At 52.3% G+C, this 15,540-nt stretch overlaps 1 protein-coding gene across 2 annotated transcripts in view; it reads left to right on the top strand.

Annotated features, from left to right (window-relative positions):
• CCDC93 (coiled-coil domain containing 93) overlaps nt 1–12,192 on the top strand; it is an 87,501-nt gene extending 75,309 nt beyond the window's left edge. For both annotated transcript variants that reach the window (XM_057539437.1, XM_057539438.1), the window contains exons 20-24: nt 520–602; nt 2,648–2,685; nt 4,252–4,336; nt 7,102–7,215; nt 11,677–12,192. In XM_057539437.1, the coding sequence (XP_057395420.1) occupies nt 520–602; nt 2,648–2,685; nt 4,252–4,336; nt 7,102–7,215; nt 11,677–11,730 (374 nt within the window). In that variant the 3' untranslated portion in view covers nt 11,731–12,192. The remainder of the gene's footprint in view (nt 1–519; nt 603–2,647; nt 2,686–4,251; nt 4,337–7,101; nt 7,216–11,676) is intronic.
• Nucleotides 12,193–15,540: the final 3,348 nt, after the last annotated feature.

The following is a 15,540-nucleotide window of genomic DNA, read 5'->3' as shown; positions in this document are numbered from 1 at the left end:
CCTTTCGCGTCTTAACCCCACCACCCTGATGTTTCGTGCGGTCCTCCCGTTTGACTCAGGTGATCAGGGGCAGGTGTCAACGATGGCAGTTCCTCAGCAGAAAATGGTTCCTGCCTTAAGTTAACTCTTTCTCCCTAAGCACGGGCTTCAGGAAAGTGAGCCGGCTGTGCCGAGGGGCGTGGGAAGGGAGGGAGCCCGCAGGCAGGAAGAGCTGGCTTGGCGCTGCTTCGTCCCTCCGCCTTCCTCCCGGGACCCCGCACCGGGAGGGCTTCGGAGAGACCCGCGCCCCGCACGCCGACAGGGAGCTTCCGCTGGCTCCGCGTCCTGGCCGCCACGCGCGTGCCCTCAGCCTGCGGCAGCCCTGCGCCGGCCTGTGTGCCCCGTGGGGCCTCCGCACAGACGGCGAGTGAGAGCCAGCGCCGGCAGGTCCGCGTCCTGCGGCGCCCCCGCGGGGAGAGGGTACGCAGGATTGTTCTGATACATTTTCTCACTCACGTGCTGATTTCTTTGCATTTGCAGTTTCGGCAGTGCACAAAGAAACCAAGCAGTTCTTCACTCTGTATAATACCCTGGATGACAAAAAGGTTTATTTGGAAAAAGAGGTAAGAGCCTTTATAGAAAGAGGAAGCATAAATCAGATGAGCAGCTGCCCGTGCTGTCAGCGCGGGAAGTTCACACGGACCTGGTGTCGCGACGCCTTCGGCTGAAGTGGGAGGAACACCTGTCGCGTGCCCAGTGCCGGGTCCAGAGTCAGAAAGTGCGGGTTCGTCGGGGCTCCCACTGCGCAGGGTGGGCAGCAGCTATGTGGTGCCTCGTGAGAGACGACGTCATAAAAAGAAACATCCTGGAAGCTCGAGAGCTGCACACGGAGGAGGGCCTGGAGGTGGTGAAACTGTAGTTTGAGTTTCGGAGGAAGGAAAGAACCAGCTAAAGGAAATGGGGAGGGTGGGCTGTCAGAGTTGACGGGGGGAGGTGGCGGTTGAACCCTCAGCGGCAGACAGAGGCGTGAACTAAAAGAATTGTGAGAACGGAAGCAGGAGTGGGAGGGGTGACCGGGGCTTCCCCTGCGTGTGACTGTGGCTCAGGCCAGATCCGCTGGTGGTCAGGGCCCTCGATGGAAGGCAGGCGGTCGGGGCAGGTGTGCAGCTGTGTCCAGGAAGAAGCAGCGCTGTCCTCCCGGCGGCAGCAGTGTGGTGGGTCCAGCAGGCACTCTGGACTCACACGGGTCTGGGTGTCAGTGCGGCCTTGTCTTCCTCACCTGTAAAACGCGGAGAACTCCTGCAGTGATGGAGACAGAACGAGGCAATGCCTGTGAAGTCCCTCGCTCGTGGTGATACGTGTTAGCTCCTGCCTCCCCCTCGCCTTGAGGGTGACAGAACCTATTTTTATTTTATCATCATCCTGCAACCCGCACTAATTACCACTTTACTAAGAACAGTGTTACAGATGTGTCTTTTACCTGGACCCAAATGGAGGCATCAGTGAGTCCTGGCCTTGACTGCCTCTTGTCAGTCAGACCAGATCAATGTCTCTCCTCCGAGAGGCACTCCTTGAGGAGGGGTTGGGTTCTGTTTTCTCTGTATCCAGGGCCGTACCCAGTGACGGGCACAGAACAGCCATCTGATAAACGTTCGAGTAGACGATCCGAGTGCGTTTGGGGGGGATTTACGTCAGCCCTGGGGGTAGCTCTGCTGCACGCCCTGGCCTTGGGGTCTTCCCGCCTGGTGAGGGAAGACGGGCAGCCCCTTCTGAGGAAGCCTCAAACCCCACTGACCTTCCTTCATCAGCAGTGTTTAAAGTCGTTGCATTCTTGTACAAACGAGGAGTAGGCAGGGGGTGGGGCTATTTAATTCCAAGCCATACTAATGCGGTTAGAAGTTTGCATTTGGATAAACTGTACATTTTATCTCAAGTCTATTTATACCTGTGATATTTTAGCTTTCAACATGCCTGTGGAGTCACAAGGCCAAGAATATCATCTCCGTTGTACAGAGTGTGAACCTGAGTCCAAGTACAGTAAATGCCCAGTCCTGGGCTCACAAGCCGAGTCAGTGACAGAGCCAGAAAGAGGACCTAGGTTTCTAGACTCGAGACTCAGAGGCCTGCCCTGGATGATCATCAGGACAGATAGAGGGTCCTAGGTGCGGGCTATGGCATTTCTAGGGGAGAGGGGCCTCGAGTGACGCACCCCCCGCCCCCGTGGAGGCTCCCAGAGCCGCCCGGCAGCTGGCCGCATTGGCAGAGACTTTGTGGGAAGGAGTAGAACGAACGGGCACAGTGTTGTCACCCTCCGCGCCCACTGACCCTCTGCTAAGCTGATGGCCCTGAGAATAAAGGGCAGTGTCTGGTGAGATCGAAAGGGCTGTGGTGCAGCCCTAAGAGCCCTAGTGTTGGCTTAGGCTTCCCAGCTGGGATTTGGGTTCCGTCATTCCTGTGGTCATGGCTGTGGGAAGCTAGATGGTCCGGGGAAACTCTGGAGGTGAGAACACGTTGCTCTTTTTTTTCATGTTACTTTCATCTGTGCGAACAAGGTGTGTTCATCTCAGAAGCAGCCTCCAGAGACACGTGACAAGCTTGCAGTGGCTGGGGTTTAGCCCAGGCATCTTTCAGCCTTTGCTTGTTGTTTCTGTTCTTCTTTCCTCCCCAGATTAGCCTGCTGAACTCAGTTCATGAGAACTTCTCACAGTAAGTGCTCTCGGTCCTCCTCCCGTCAGTAGCTCGTGTGCCCTGCGCTTTTGTTGCCTCACCTGTGCCTGGTCGAGCAAGGCTCAGTGCCCAGGGTGGGATTCTTACACTTTCACCCCTGCTGCTGCGTGCCAATGTGCCTTGGTTTACGCAGAGCTTGAGTTCTTGCAAAAACTTGATACAGTGAATTTTAAGAACACCAAGGAGTAGCTTAGGGAAAAGGTGAACTTTCAAGTAATTTGACTATGCCTAACTACTATGATTTCTTCATAGGTTACTTTTGTCCTGCTAGGATTAGATTAATAACATTTGTTTTTGAGCACATAGAGATGCTTTAAAATTTAGATAACGAGGGAATTCCCTGGCGGTCCAGTGGTTAGGACTCTGCGCCTTCACTGCCGAGGGCCCAGCTTCAGTCCCTGGTCGGGGAACTAAGATCCCACAAGCCGCGTGGCGCAGCCAAAAAATAAAATAAGATAAAATAAAATTTAAATAATGAAATAATCTATATGATTTTTTTAAATACTTTTCAAATCTTGTGGTAGATTTTGGCTTTTAAGTCATGTGCATACTCTAAACTACTTTGTTCAGGTATAAATATGTTCTCCAAAAGTTGGATGGCAAGGCCCATCTGTACCCAAATCATACCAGCCCTCAAGCACGGCCACTGGCCTGCCCGCCATCCGGGCAGCCCCAGGCTGGCTCTCCGTCCATCAGGCTTCCTCTCCTTCCAGCACAGGTCTCTGCTGTCCCCTGGCAGGTGACCAGCAACTAAGATCTTAATGGATAACAAGCTCTAGACTTTAAGTTTCATTTCTAACTAAAAACAAACAGAAATCCTCACAGCCCCATTTAATATTCAGATTCAGTTAGTGTCTTAACAACCTTGTGACATTTCTAAAAATGGTGCCCGCATCTTTATCCCCTGGTCACTGAGAGAAGCTGAGGTTTGAGTGTTTTTGTGGCGAATTCTGCTTTCTCTCAGCCTGTCCTTTGGAAGAATTCTCATTCTTGTATCCGTGTGCTCTGATCCTTCTGGTGTCATTTCCTCTGCAGAACTGGAGGTGAAGGGGCATGTTTTAGGACATCACTTCTTTAGCTGCTATTCCTGGAAACAGGACCAGGTTTCCCAGCCTGGTTTTAGGAAGATCTCAGAAGATGTCTCTCAATCTTGAGCAGTGCCTCTAAATCTGCAGATTTTTAAAAACTAAGCGAAATTCATTTCTTAAGCAGAGCCTGCCATCATTCAAAATTTAAAAAAAAAAAATTGTTAATTTTAGTCACGTTTTATTTTATTTAAGAAAATATGTATTAGTAAGAAAACTATAGGGAGAGTAGGAAAAGAAGATTACTATTCAGTTACAAGACCAGGCTAGTTTTCATGCCTTCCTCGGAGTTTAGAATCTTTGGCTGCCTGGAATCTCGGGGGCCCCACGGGTCCATCCTGCCTTGCAAATGCCTGCTTGCGTCTTGGGGCGTTATCTGGGTACAGGGCTGACTCCTCGGCGCCTCCCCTTTTCTGAGAGTCCTGTTTGCTGGTCATACCTCTGCTGGTCTTTCTTTCAGAGCCATGGCCTCCCCCGCTTCCCGGGACCAGTTTTTACGTCAGATGGAACAGATCGTAGAAGGAATTAAGCAAAATCGAATGAAGGTCAGATGGTTTCCTTTCTGTAATGCGGCCAGGGTTTCACACTGGTGGTGGAGAAGGCCCTGGGGAAAGCAGGCCTCTTCTGTTTGTCCTGGGAACGTGCTCTCAATTCTGAAGACACATCTTCAGTGTCTCTGCAAGGGGTCCCACCAGGCCTCTGACCCTGCAGTGGGCAGGCCAGCTCCATGGGCTACCTGCACTGGTCGTTCACGGGCTGCTCTTAGCAACAGCTCTGTGGACTGAACACCTGCCAGGTGCCAAGCACTGTGCTAATCCTCCTAAAAGCCCCCTTAAGTGAGTGGGGTTCCCCCCATTGCACAGATGAGGAAACTGACTTTGACCGGCAGGCCTTCTCTCTTGCCCAGAATCACAGCCTCACTGGCTCTTTGGTTCCTGACATTCTACCGTTAGGGATTCATTCCTTAGCATCTTAAGAGCATTTTAGTTTCCAGGAACCCCCTGTAAGAAGTGCAGGTAATTGCTGAACTCTGCTAAAGTGAGAGGATATAGAGCCTCAGAAGTCAGAAGAGAAAAGAGAGGAACTGAAGAGGGGTGTGGGCCCTCCAGAGGTAGCTTTGCAGAGAACCATCCAGACGGGGCGCAGCGTGGGGACCTCCACGCTCTGGGGCTCTGCAGGGGCCACTCTGTCCGTAGGAAAGAAGACTCGCTGACGGTCTGGAAGCCGGACACGCAGCCGCAGCCTCCCACTGCCATAGCCAGACAAATCCTAACTAGTGCTTCCAATGTCTCTTGCTTTTGGTCGTGTTTTTAAAACATATCACACACCTGGTCCTCGGGCACGGCAGTGAAACCTTCTGGGGACTTAGGGCATCTCCTCTCACAATCCTGGGGCAAAGTGGTCCAGTGAGGGCAACCAGAGTGTAAACACATGAAAGGAAGGATTGCCTGTAGGACCTGTCCTAAAAATGCACTCATTCAAGCTGCCTGGAATCCCATCTCACCAGAGATGAACTGCGGGCAAAAGCTCGCCATATCCCTTTCCCTGTAGCAAAATATTCATCTTGCTATTAAGGACATCAATAAAATCATGTCAAAAGAGCAAAAAAAAAAAAAAAGAAAAAAGAAAAAAGTGTGTCACTGGTGACAAGACTATTCAACGTCAAAAATGAGGGCAAAGTTGAGGCAGCACCTGTCCCCGTGCGTGGACCCTTACCCAGCATGGACAGGCTCTCTTGCAAGACGGAGTGGAGTCCCTTCTTGATGATCTGGGGTGAGAGGGAAGTGGGGGCAGAGAGCCTGGCCAACCGCAGGCCTGTAACCACCCAGCCTCGGTGCGGGGGCCTTTCCAGCCGCCATGCTTGTCCTCAGGGAGATGCTCTTGTTCATAGTAAAGAACAACGGGAAGTTACTGGGGTTTTTCCCCTTTGGCTTCCCCTTTGTTTACTCTCTGATGCATTCCTGGGGAAAGAAATGGGCCCGACCCCTTCCTTCTCTCCATCCTCCCCCAGGCTTCATGGCGAAGGCACCTCAGTGCTGGCCAGCGAAGGAGGCAGCCCCTGTGCCCGTGCCCCCGCGAGGTGGCCGGGCACCAGAAGGATGGTCGGGTCCCGGGGCAGGGAGGGCTCTCTCCTCTCGGGTCTGTGCTGCTGGTGCCTGACAGCATCACCTGCCTGACAGCATCACCTGGCCTGTAGGAGGCACCCAAGGACTGTCTGTTTTAAGTGAATTCATTCTGTTGACTCCAAAAGCAGTTCTCAACAAGGGTTCCAGGTCGGGTTTGAATATTGACTGGCACTCGAATGGAGTTAAGTCTGCTCTGCAGAACAGTGCTCATTTGGATGGAAGTCTTTTGTTGTGTTTATTTACAAGAAACAAAATCATAGCCCTCCGTATCTGGGTGTCATGATGGGTCCTGCTCAGATCGAGGTGGCAGGGGTGTGTGTATACCCCAGAGCTCAGGTTTCCCCGGAACTGTCAGGTGCAGGGTGTACACGGAACAGACGAGCAGTGAGTGCGAGTAACAGACTAGGTGTCCGTGGAAGAGTTGCTGAATAAAGAGGGAACTGCCTGCCTGTTTCTTGTGAAATTGTTTACATTCACACACACAAAGACTCATTACAGTAAGTCCCCTACAAACGAACTCCGTTCCGAGAGCACGTTCGTAAGTCCGATTTGTTCTTAAGTCCAACAAAGTTGGCCTAGGTACCCAGCTAACACAATCAGTTATACAGTACTGTACTGTAATAGGTTATAATACTTTTCACACAAATAATATATAAAAAACAAACACAAAAAAATAAAACATTTTTCATCTTACAGTACCTTGAAAAGTACAGTACAGTACCAGCTACATCACCGCTGCTTTTACGCTTGCTTCCGGACATCCTGGACTTGAAATAAAGATACTGTACTACTGTACTCTATACAGTACTGTACAGTAAAGTACACAAAAGCACAACCACTTGTAGAGGATGCACACACATGACAGCGTACACCAGACACGTGAACTAACTTACGTGATTGGACACGCAAATGCACGTTCTCATCTTTGAAAGTTCACAACTTGAAGGTTCGTATATAGGGGACTTACTGCAAATGAAACAGTTAACGCCCAGTGGTAGGAGAACTGCTGAAAAATTATAGAGTCTCTGTGCAATATTATGCAAATAAATAAACCAACCTCAAAAATGATGCATAGAAGGAAACTACTGGAAGGATATCCATGAAAATGTTAGTAATAGTTGGACGTTGCCAGCCGCCCTAGGTCAGAACATGCCTTTCATCACCATTTCCCAAACTTTCAACAGATGGAGAAGAAGAAGCAAGAGAACAAAATGAGAAGAGACCAGTTGAACGACCAGTACTTGGAACTGTTAGAAAAACAGAGGCTGTACTTTAAGACTGTGAAAGAGTTCAAGGAGGTAAGAGGAGGGCTGGGCTGGCATGTAAGACTGGGCGAGATTTGTGTTCACCCCCAGATGAGCCGTTGCAAACCAGAGCACTGCTTTGTCTTTCCACTGGTCTGAAGTGGGAGACGGCAAGTTGGCAGTGGATGTGACAGTAAAGCGTGCGTCACGATTGCGTCGTTCTGTGGCCCATCTTGAGGCTCTACCTGAACGTTCTACGAAACGTCACTTCAATTTCCTAACGCTCGGTAACCACATTAAACTCACAAGTAAAATGGCATCATCAGCCCACCTGGAAACAGTGTTTGCTATGGGTTCAGGTCTAGCATTTTCCCTCTTCCCCGTCTTAGACTGGGGAGGGACCTTGAGAAGCCACATGGGAGGAGGGTGAATTTGAGTGCGGCAGGCTTGCGTTCAGATCCTGCCACTCGCCGGCTGTGCAGGTGGGGAGGGACCTCATCCCTGTTGGGTCAGACGAGAGAGGAGAGCATCTAGTCTGTGTCTGGCACCTGTCACACCCACACGCAGATGAATTTTGTTTGCCCCTGTCTTTTCTCCCTGCATTTGGGCAGGATTATTCTCCATCATTCCAGAAGGAAACGTGCCCTTTTCTTAAGAAAACTTCCAGAAAGGAGACTTCATTCTGTTGCTTGCCAAGATCTGTCTCATCAGCTTTATTTTCAGGAATTTTTTCCCCCTTTCTAATGTAAATCCATGTGGTTTTAGTGAATTTAGAGATTGCTGAAAATACAGGGGACAGCTAAAGGTAGTTGTGTCCTGGGGTGTGGTCAGTGGAATAAAAAATACAATCTTTCCATACCAGTAATTTGGTCCTTACCTGTTTTAAGGCTCTTCCCTCTCCCTTCCTTGTCTTTTTCTTCTCTACTTCTCCTTCCCTTTTTTGTAACTTAACTTTTGAGAACCACAACCGTAGGCATTTCAGATGCTCTCGTCTTTTCAACAAATGTTCTTCCAGCTCCTGCCATGGCCCTGGGATAGATACGTCAGGTCATAAAACAGACTGGGTCCCTGTGTCCGGGAGCTTGCGTTGTGGTCGGGGAGACAGATAGCAAGCTAGCAAACAGACCCTCATAAACAAGTAGTAACAAGTAAGAAGTACTTCCAGCCATTGCCTTGGCGGGGACTAATGTAGAGGGTGTGGTCAGGGAAGGCCTCTCTCCAACGAGAAGGACCTGGCCTTGGGCACAGTGGCCAGGCGAGGTGCTCCGGGTCTGGGAGCCCCTGTGGCCGGCAGGAGTTGGAGCTGACAGGGAACAGATAGGGACCCGCTGCTCCCCATCAGAGCTCTTTCTTCCCAAATAACGCGCAAAGAGAAGTGGCCCAGAGGAGAATTACATTTCACGTGTTGCGTGAACGCCAGCACTGCCCTTTGACAGCAGGAGCAGAAAGCAGATGAGTTGAGGAGGGTAAGTATAAGCTGTCAGAAGCAAAGCAAATGAAAGTGAAGTAGGAAAGCTCATGGTTGCACTGCAGGCTCTCGGGCTGAAGGCTTGGGGTGATCTCTGAAGGAAAGGTTCCCTCAGACGTGTTAAGATTGAGGTTTCCACGTTCCCGCCTCCTCGGCACAGTTACTCTCAGTCAGAGACTGAGGGTGGGGCCCTCAGAGCCCGAGAAGACCCCAGACTGGACCTGGTGCTGGCCTCAGTTTTCAAAGGGGGAAGGTGGAATGTAATATGTTCCTCAGATAGCTAAGTGTATTTCACTTAAAGGACTCACCTTTTTAAAAAATGGCATGTCCCCTTGTGTTTTGATGTTAAAATTGCTCTCTCTTATAAAATGATAGTGACAGTATGCATTCCTTTTTTTTTTATCATTTTACTTGGCAAAAATTTAAAATTAACCACCACAGGTTAGCATTCCCAAATCTTAAATTTTTTTTCCAAGATCCTCTGAGGTAACTTGGGGCCATCACAGGTGTTGAGGTTTGCTTGCTACTCCCCAGTCTCCACCCCATTCCCCCAGGCAGAGGAATTCTGCTCTTTTACGTATTGCAGTGTCAGGTAAGATCTCATTTGTGGAAGGAACACAGTTCGAAAAGGCAGAGTTTCATCCCAGGATGGACTCTCCTCCCGGAACCCTCTGTCTGCCTCCTTTATGTGCCTCTGCCCGACCTGCTTGGGTTTCTGCTCCCCAGTTCTGAATCCTCACTGCATCCTGGTCCCCAGCACCGTCCTGGGCAGTAATGGTTCTTCATGCAGAGCACGGTGTTAGCCAGAACATGGCCTTTGACCACTGCCATCGTCCCTTTATGGTTCAGTTGACTCCACATTAACTGAGCCCCATGACGCCTGTGGGCTCTGTGCTGGCACTGGGTCATGGCCTCGTCCTGATCCAGCCTCCTCTGGGATCAAGGCCTTTTTGACTGGCAACATCGGGTTGTCTCTAAAATCCCATTGACTTGCTTGCTCTGGGAGGGTTTATTAATAACAAGTCTGCCAGGAAAAAACACATACTCTGGAATCACCTGAATCGCATTATTACACCAACTAATTGTGTTTCTCAAAGCACAGTCTGTCACAAGGTCACCAAACCAAGATTCAGATTCTAGCCTGGCTCTGACAAATGCCAGCCATACATTCTTATGCTGCTGGCTCTGGGCACGTAATCTCCGGTGAGTGGAACTCAGGGTGTCCGGCACGCAGCGAGCCCCGTACCGTCTTCAGCAGGAAAGAAGCAGGAGGGAGGAGACATTTTCCCTTTTCTTATAGAAAGAAATACCTAAAGGGCCCTTTCTGTATTTGCTTTGAACAGACAGACAGTATCATTCTGTAATCCCGAAAGGCTCCGAGGAGATTCCGTGAAATGTAGTCAGTGCTCACGCACCAGGTGACAGCCAAGGATGTCTTTACTGAGAACTTCAAGCATCATCTCAGTGTGGCGTGACGAGCAGAATCACCCCGGTGGTCTCTGCCACAGCAGTGTTTTGATGCTTACGAGTTGTTTGTTTTGGTTTTTGGGGGTTTTTTTTTTTTTTGCTCTATTCAGAAGGTGAGGTGGGTAACAAAAGTTATTTATTCATTGTTTTATTGTTTTATCCTTTTATTATGGAAATTTTGAAAAACACACAGAAGTAGAGAAAGTAGTGTAACAGTATAATAGCATGACTCTGCCTGTCTTGTTCTGTCTTTACCCCTGCCCCCCTCCCCCTTTTTTTTTGGCTGGAGGTTTTTCGCCCAAGCAAATCTCAGTAACTCGTTTTAAATAAGAAAACTTTCTTCTCACCTTTTCTGACACAACAAATGTTACTTATCTTCACCTTCTTTGTCTTCCCATCCCCAGGAAAAATTAACTATCTACCCCTCCAAAAGCACGTGCTTAAAAAATGTCAGAGTATCTTGCTTCTGGCAGAACAATTCAGCTTCACCCCCGCCCAGCCCAGAGCCTCCCCAGCTCTGAGTGGAAGATACGCAGAAAGCCCCGGGTGAACCAGGGTCCTTACAGCCAGAAAGACCAAAGGGCCTCCAGACAAGTGGGAGCGCCTGGCCGGGCCCAGGGAGATGGAAACATTGACTTTAGGGGTCTTGGATGCAGAGGGGCCAAGGGTGACAGAAAATTTTTCCTCCACACTAAGTGGATCTCCAGCCAAGCATGGCAACTGGAGGCCTAGCCACACTGCCGGGCCTGCACCCTCAGGCTCGACCCCTCCAGGCCCTTCACCCTACCGCATTCACCTCTCACTCGGCTCCTTGTGACGTGGCCCGGGGGAGGGGTGGAGATGGTGTGCTAGCAGATGGAGGTACCCTGAGCTGTCAAGGCCACCACGAACAAGGGGGAAGGAGGACACACAGTGATAAGCTTTGGAAGAAGGGGATACAAAGCGATGCAGCGGTGGCCTTGCACCCTGGACGCCAGACTCCCCACGCGGGGGAGGGCCCCAGTGACCCCTCCGCACACACAGTGATGGCTTTCCTTCAGCTCACTTTGAGGGGGAGGTGTCCCTTGACGCGTCTCTCTCCCTCTGTCTTCTGTGGGTTTCTCTCTTAAAGCCAAGGGTATTCTTAACCTTCACTCTTGCCGGGGTAGGAGCTTTTCTACGTGCTCTGCCTGCTGTGTGGACTGGGGCTGCCTCTTATAACTCCTTAGGCCGTGGTCTCCGAGGACTTTCCCCCTTCCTCACTGGAGGGGTCCAAGATTGGCACATAGGTGTCTGCTTTCTGCTTCTGTCCCTTGGGATCTTAGAGGCGTCTTGAAGTCTTTTGGAACGACAGTGCCTAATCCTCTCCTCTCCTCAGTCTGACAGGCCAGAAACCAGTCGTCTTTGTAGCCGTTGGGGCCTTGAAGGTCAGCGTGTGGCCAGGAAGCTATGCCATGCCGGGGGCAGCGTGCAGGGAGGCCGCTCCGTGGTCCGCAGGGCTCCCTGCGGGATGGGAAAGGATGGGGAGGCCATCTGAGCCTCACGCGGGCGCTGGCGCGGCCCCCACCTCTCTGCTCTCTCTCTCTCTGCTTCCCCTCCAGGAGGGCCGCAAGAACGAGGTGCTGCTGTCCAAGGTGAAAGCCAAGGCCTCCTGAAAATTCCCAGACGGCATCGTACGTCACTGATGTCTTTTTCTAAATGCCGTGTATCAACTACAAGATGGTGAAGTGGTTCTGAACGCTGCAGCAAAGATGCAGGTGTGATGACCTCGACACCCTGGGTACTCCCTTTCTCCTATTTGCTTCCGTTGTTGTCGATGGAGTCAGATGGTGCAGCCGTTGTGGCTCGGATAACGCCCATCCTCCGGTGAAGAAATGTGGGCAGAATTTGTTCTCTGTGTCGATTCAGCTCTTATTTCTCCAGTGACATTGCACACATGAAGGTACCGTGTTTGTCTGGACTCTGAATAAAGTAATGTTAATTGAGCAGCCGCTGAGACGGAGGCGCTGAGGGAGAGAGCAGGGAGGCACAGACCCTGCTGCCAGGCTCCCGGCGAGTGGCCCCAGAGCTTGACCTCCGGGATTTTTTTTCCCTAATAAACAAGGGTTTTAGCTGAATGACCAGCCCAGGTGAGTGTTGCTCACCTGGGCCTTTCACTTGCCCGTGGTGCCTTTTGTTCCCGTCCCCTCGGGTGCCAGCCAGCAGGCTTGATGGTGTAGCAACTAGAAAGAAAGCTCAGCACCTGCCCTGGCTTCACCCTCACGCTCCGCTCAAGTCCATCCCACCAGAAATCGAAAACGGGCCTCAGCTTGAGGACACGTAAGTAAGAATGACCCCTCACCTCGCCCTCTTCTCCTGGGAGTCCCAGCCTACCTGTGGATGGTCCTGTGCCTCCCCCTCGCGAAGAGTACATCACACGCCCTCCGCTCGCACAGGTCCGGGCTGGGCCCGGAGATGGGCTCTGCCACCAGGCACGGCCGTCCAGGCCAGCGTGTAAGTGGCGGAGGGACCAGCCGTGAGCAGGTGCCAGAGGGCGTCCCAGCAGGAAGAGCAGCGAGGTGGGTGGAGATCCGGAGGGCTTCATGGAGCCGGCTGGGGCTGGGCTGGATCTGAAGGGGGAACAGCAACGTAGTAGCAGAGATTGGTGGGAAGGCCATTTTGGATAAAGTATGGCTGTGATTAAAACTGAAGAGGGTGTGGGGAGAGTGCAAGGCATGCTTGTGGGGAGAGGCGTGAGCGGCCAGTCTCTGCAGGAGGCTTTAGAGACCAGTCTGGAAGGGTGGGCTGGGACCCGCCTTTGCAGGGCCTTGAAGGGAAGGTGGAGGGCTCAAGTTTCTCCTCCGGAAGGAGCAGTCCATCCAGACGGAACTCCTCCTGCCCCAGCCCTGGGGAATCTGGCAGCTTGGGGTCAGTGAACCCAGCACGAGGCTTGCACGTCATTCCACACGTGCCTTGCACACGTACCAGTCAGCAGGTTTGGGCCATAAAACGTAAAAGCTGAAACAGGCAAGTAGGGCGCTCAGTGCAGCCACGGGGACACCGCGCTCATTTTTAGTTCCCTGATGTGTGCGTTAAGCAGGGCTGATGCCTACAGACTTAAACAGCCTCTTGCTGGATTAGCAGCCCTTGGCTTCTGTGTCCTGGCAGCGAGGCCCACCCCGTGAGGAGGCTGCCCCCGGTGCCCAGTGATAAGGGCACTGCGCCTGGGCCGTGCGCTTCTCACGTGCCCTGAGCCCGGTCATTTGTGGGTTCTGAAAGGACTCGATGAAGTTGAAGCAAGTGACTGCCAAAGAGCAGGTGGGGCTCCGAGGGCAGGGGAAGGAGACGACAGTTTGACTGGAAACCGTTTCGGGTTCAGAGAAACATCTTAGTTATCCTGTTGAGAAGCTCATAGGCCCACTCCCTAACTAACAACTTTTGAGCAATTGGATTATTCGTGTATTATCCACAGGTGGTAGGGAGGAGGAACAGGTAATATCGGAGGTTGTGATGGTCCTCCTTCTAGATGATCGGGGAAAGTAGGAAAGTAGGGCACGACTAATCCAAAGCAACCGATAATTCTTCTAAAAGTACGGGCGTTTACTTTGGGCTGTTTCTAAAGAGTTTCGTTTGGTTTGGTTTTGGTGTAGGGAGGTATCAGTAGATATCTTTTCCCATTTTTTAGTCTACGAGGCCTAAGACAGATAATAAATCAACTTCTGTTCCTTGAGCACATTTTGAATTAAACTACAGAAGCCCGTCTTGAGAATTCTGTTTGCCACAGATAAGCCACAGGGCGGCCGGTGCCCTTGTGAGTAATGAGGACATAAAACGTGCTTTACAGTTAGGCCTCAGAGGCTGAGGAGATGCCGCGAGGCCCTGATCATTTCAGAAGCCCTTCAGGGGGCCCTCCCAGGATTGTGTCCTTCCGTGTGCCCACAGAGTATGGCTGGCGGTTCTGCTAAGCCCACAGGCTTTTCTGGAGCTAAAAACTAAGTTACTTTTAGGAAACCTGTGCTTTGGGAGGAACAGGGATTCCCCGGGGAGCAGTCCATTGTCCCTGGTCAGTCAGAGCAGTGAGCTTGCTGACGGCAGCTGCCCTGGGATGTTCGGGGAGCCTCTGGGCCGGGGCTCCCCTCCCTCCCACTTGCACCTCAGGGAGTACACGGGGCTGCTTTGGTTTAAACGGAAATCAGAGCTGCTGTGAGCAGGACATGCCAGACGATCACGAGGCGTCTGGGACGTATTTGTTGCTGTCCTTGGCCTGGGTTCCGGCTCCTGGCTCACTGGGCTCAGCTAATCACACCCGAGGGAGGCGCTGAGGTTACAAGCCAGGGGCCTGTCTCCCTTTTTAACAGGGAGGGCACAGCCCAAGCTCGTCAGGCCTGAGCTCTCTTAGAGTCTGCAGGGTATGGTTTTAATTGGGTGTGGGTTCCTTGCCCATGTTCTGTGGAGAGCCGGGTCCTACCAGTGTCCACTGGGCCGGCAGCGGGGCCAGAAGACAGGAGGCCTTTCCCAGGCTGAGGATCCCCTCCCTGACGAACCCCGCAGCTCCTGGGCCTCCTGAAACCAGGCGCAGGGGATGGGGAAGGCCTCAGGCTGTCAGGCTGACAGCCCCGATCGCGTCTGTAGTGACCAGAGCAGCCCTGCCCGAGGGCGCTTTGGGCCGTCAGCTGTGGCCTGCAAACCTGTGCCACCCTGATCTCTGTCGCCTCAGCACGGCCTTGTGTCGCCCTCTCTGCAGGTGACGGGTGACCAGTGTGAGAGGGAAGTGGACCTTTTAGCAGCATGTGCTGACAGTTACTAGGCGGAGCCTGAGCTGCAGTTAGTAGGCGGTCCCCAGCCTTTTTGGCACCAGGGCCCGGTTTCGTGGAAGACAGTTTTTCCACAGAAGGGGGCGGGAGGATGGTTCGGGCGGTGATGCGAGCGATGGGGAGCTATGCAGAGCAGCAGAGGAAGCTTTGCCCGCCCGCCCGCCGCTCACCTCCTGTGTGCGGCCCTGTTCCTAACGGGCCCCGGACCACTACCGCCCCGGGAGTCGGGGATCCCTGGCTTAGAACACACTCTGAGGAAGGAGGTACTTTATGAGTCGCACATGGCCAGCGTTGGCCTCAAGGAAAGCACGACTTGCTGCAGAGCCGATGGTGAAGAGCCCACGTAGGGTGAGGGCCCGCTGTCTGTCCGGGTGGCTGGGCACTGGCCGGGAGAGGGGCCTTGTGTGATGCGTCTTCAGAGTCCCCAGGCCCTCTCTTGGTCCTTTTCCGCCAGCGCACAGCATTCCCTCTCACAGCACATGGTGATAGGCTGAAAATGCTACTAAAAAATAATGTTATGGTCTCCCCTGTTCTCACAATAAATGTGTAAAAACATTAGGGGAGATTTAGTGGCTGGTCTGCAGCCTCTTTGGCAGCGTGGGGACCACGACGGGTTCTCCGCGTCAGCCTTACGTCAGTTCCTCAAAAGTGCCAGGCTCACACCTGCTTTGC

Source organism: Balaenoptera acutorostrata, unplaced genomic scaffold (genome assembly GCF_949987535.1).
Source record: "Balaenoptera acutorostrata unplaced genomic scaffold, mBalAcu1.1 scaffold_351, whole genome shotgun sequence".
Taxonomy (NCBI): Eukaryota; Metazoa; Chordata; class Mammalia; order Artiodactyla; family Balaenopteridae; genus Balaenoptera; species Balaenoptera acutorostrata.
Note: the sequence above shows the minus strand (reverse complement) of the source record. Positions and strands in the feature narration are given on the sequence as shown.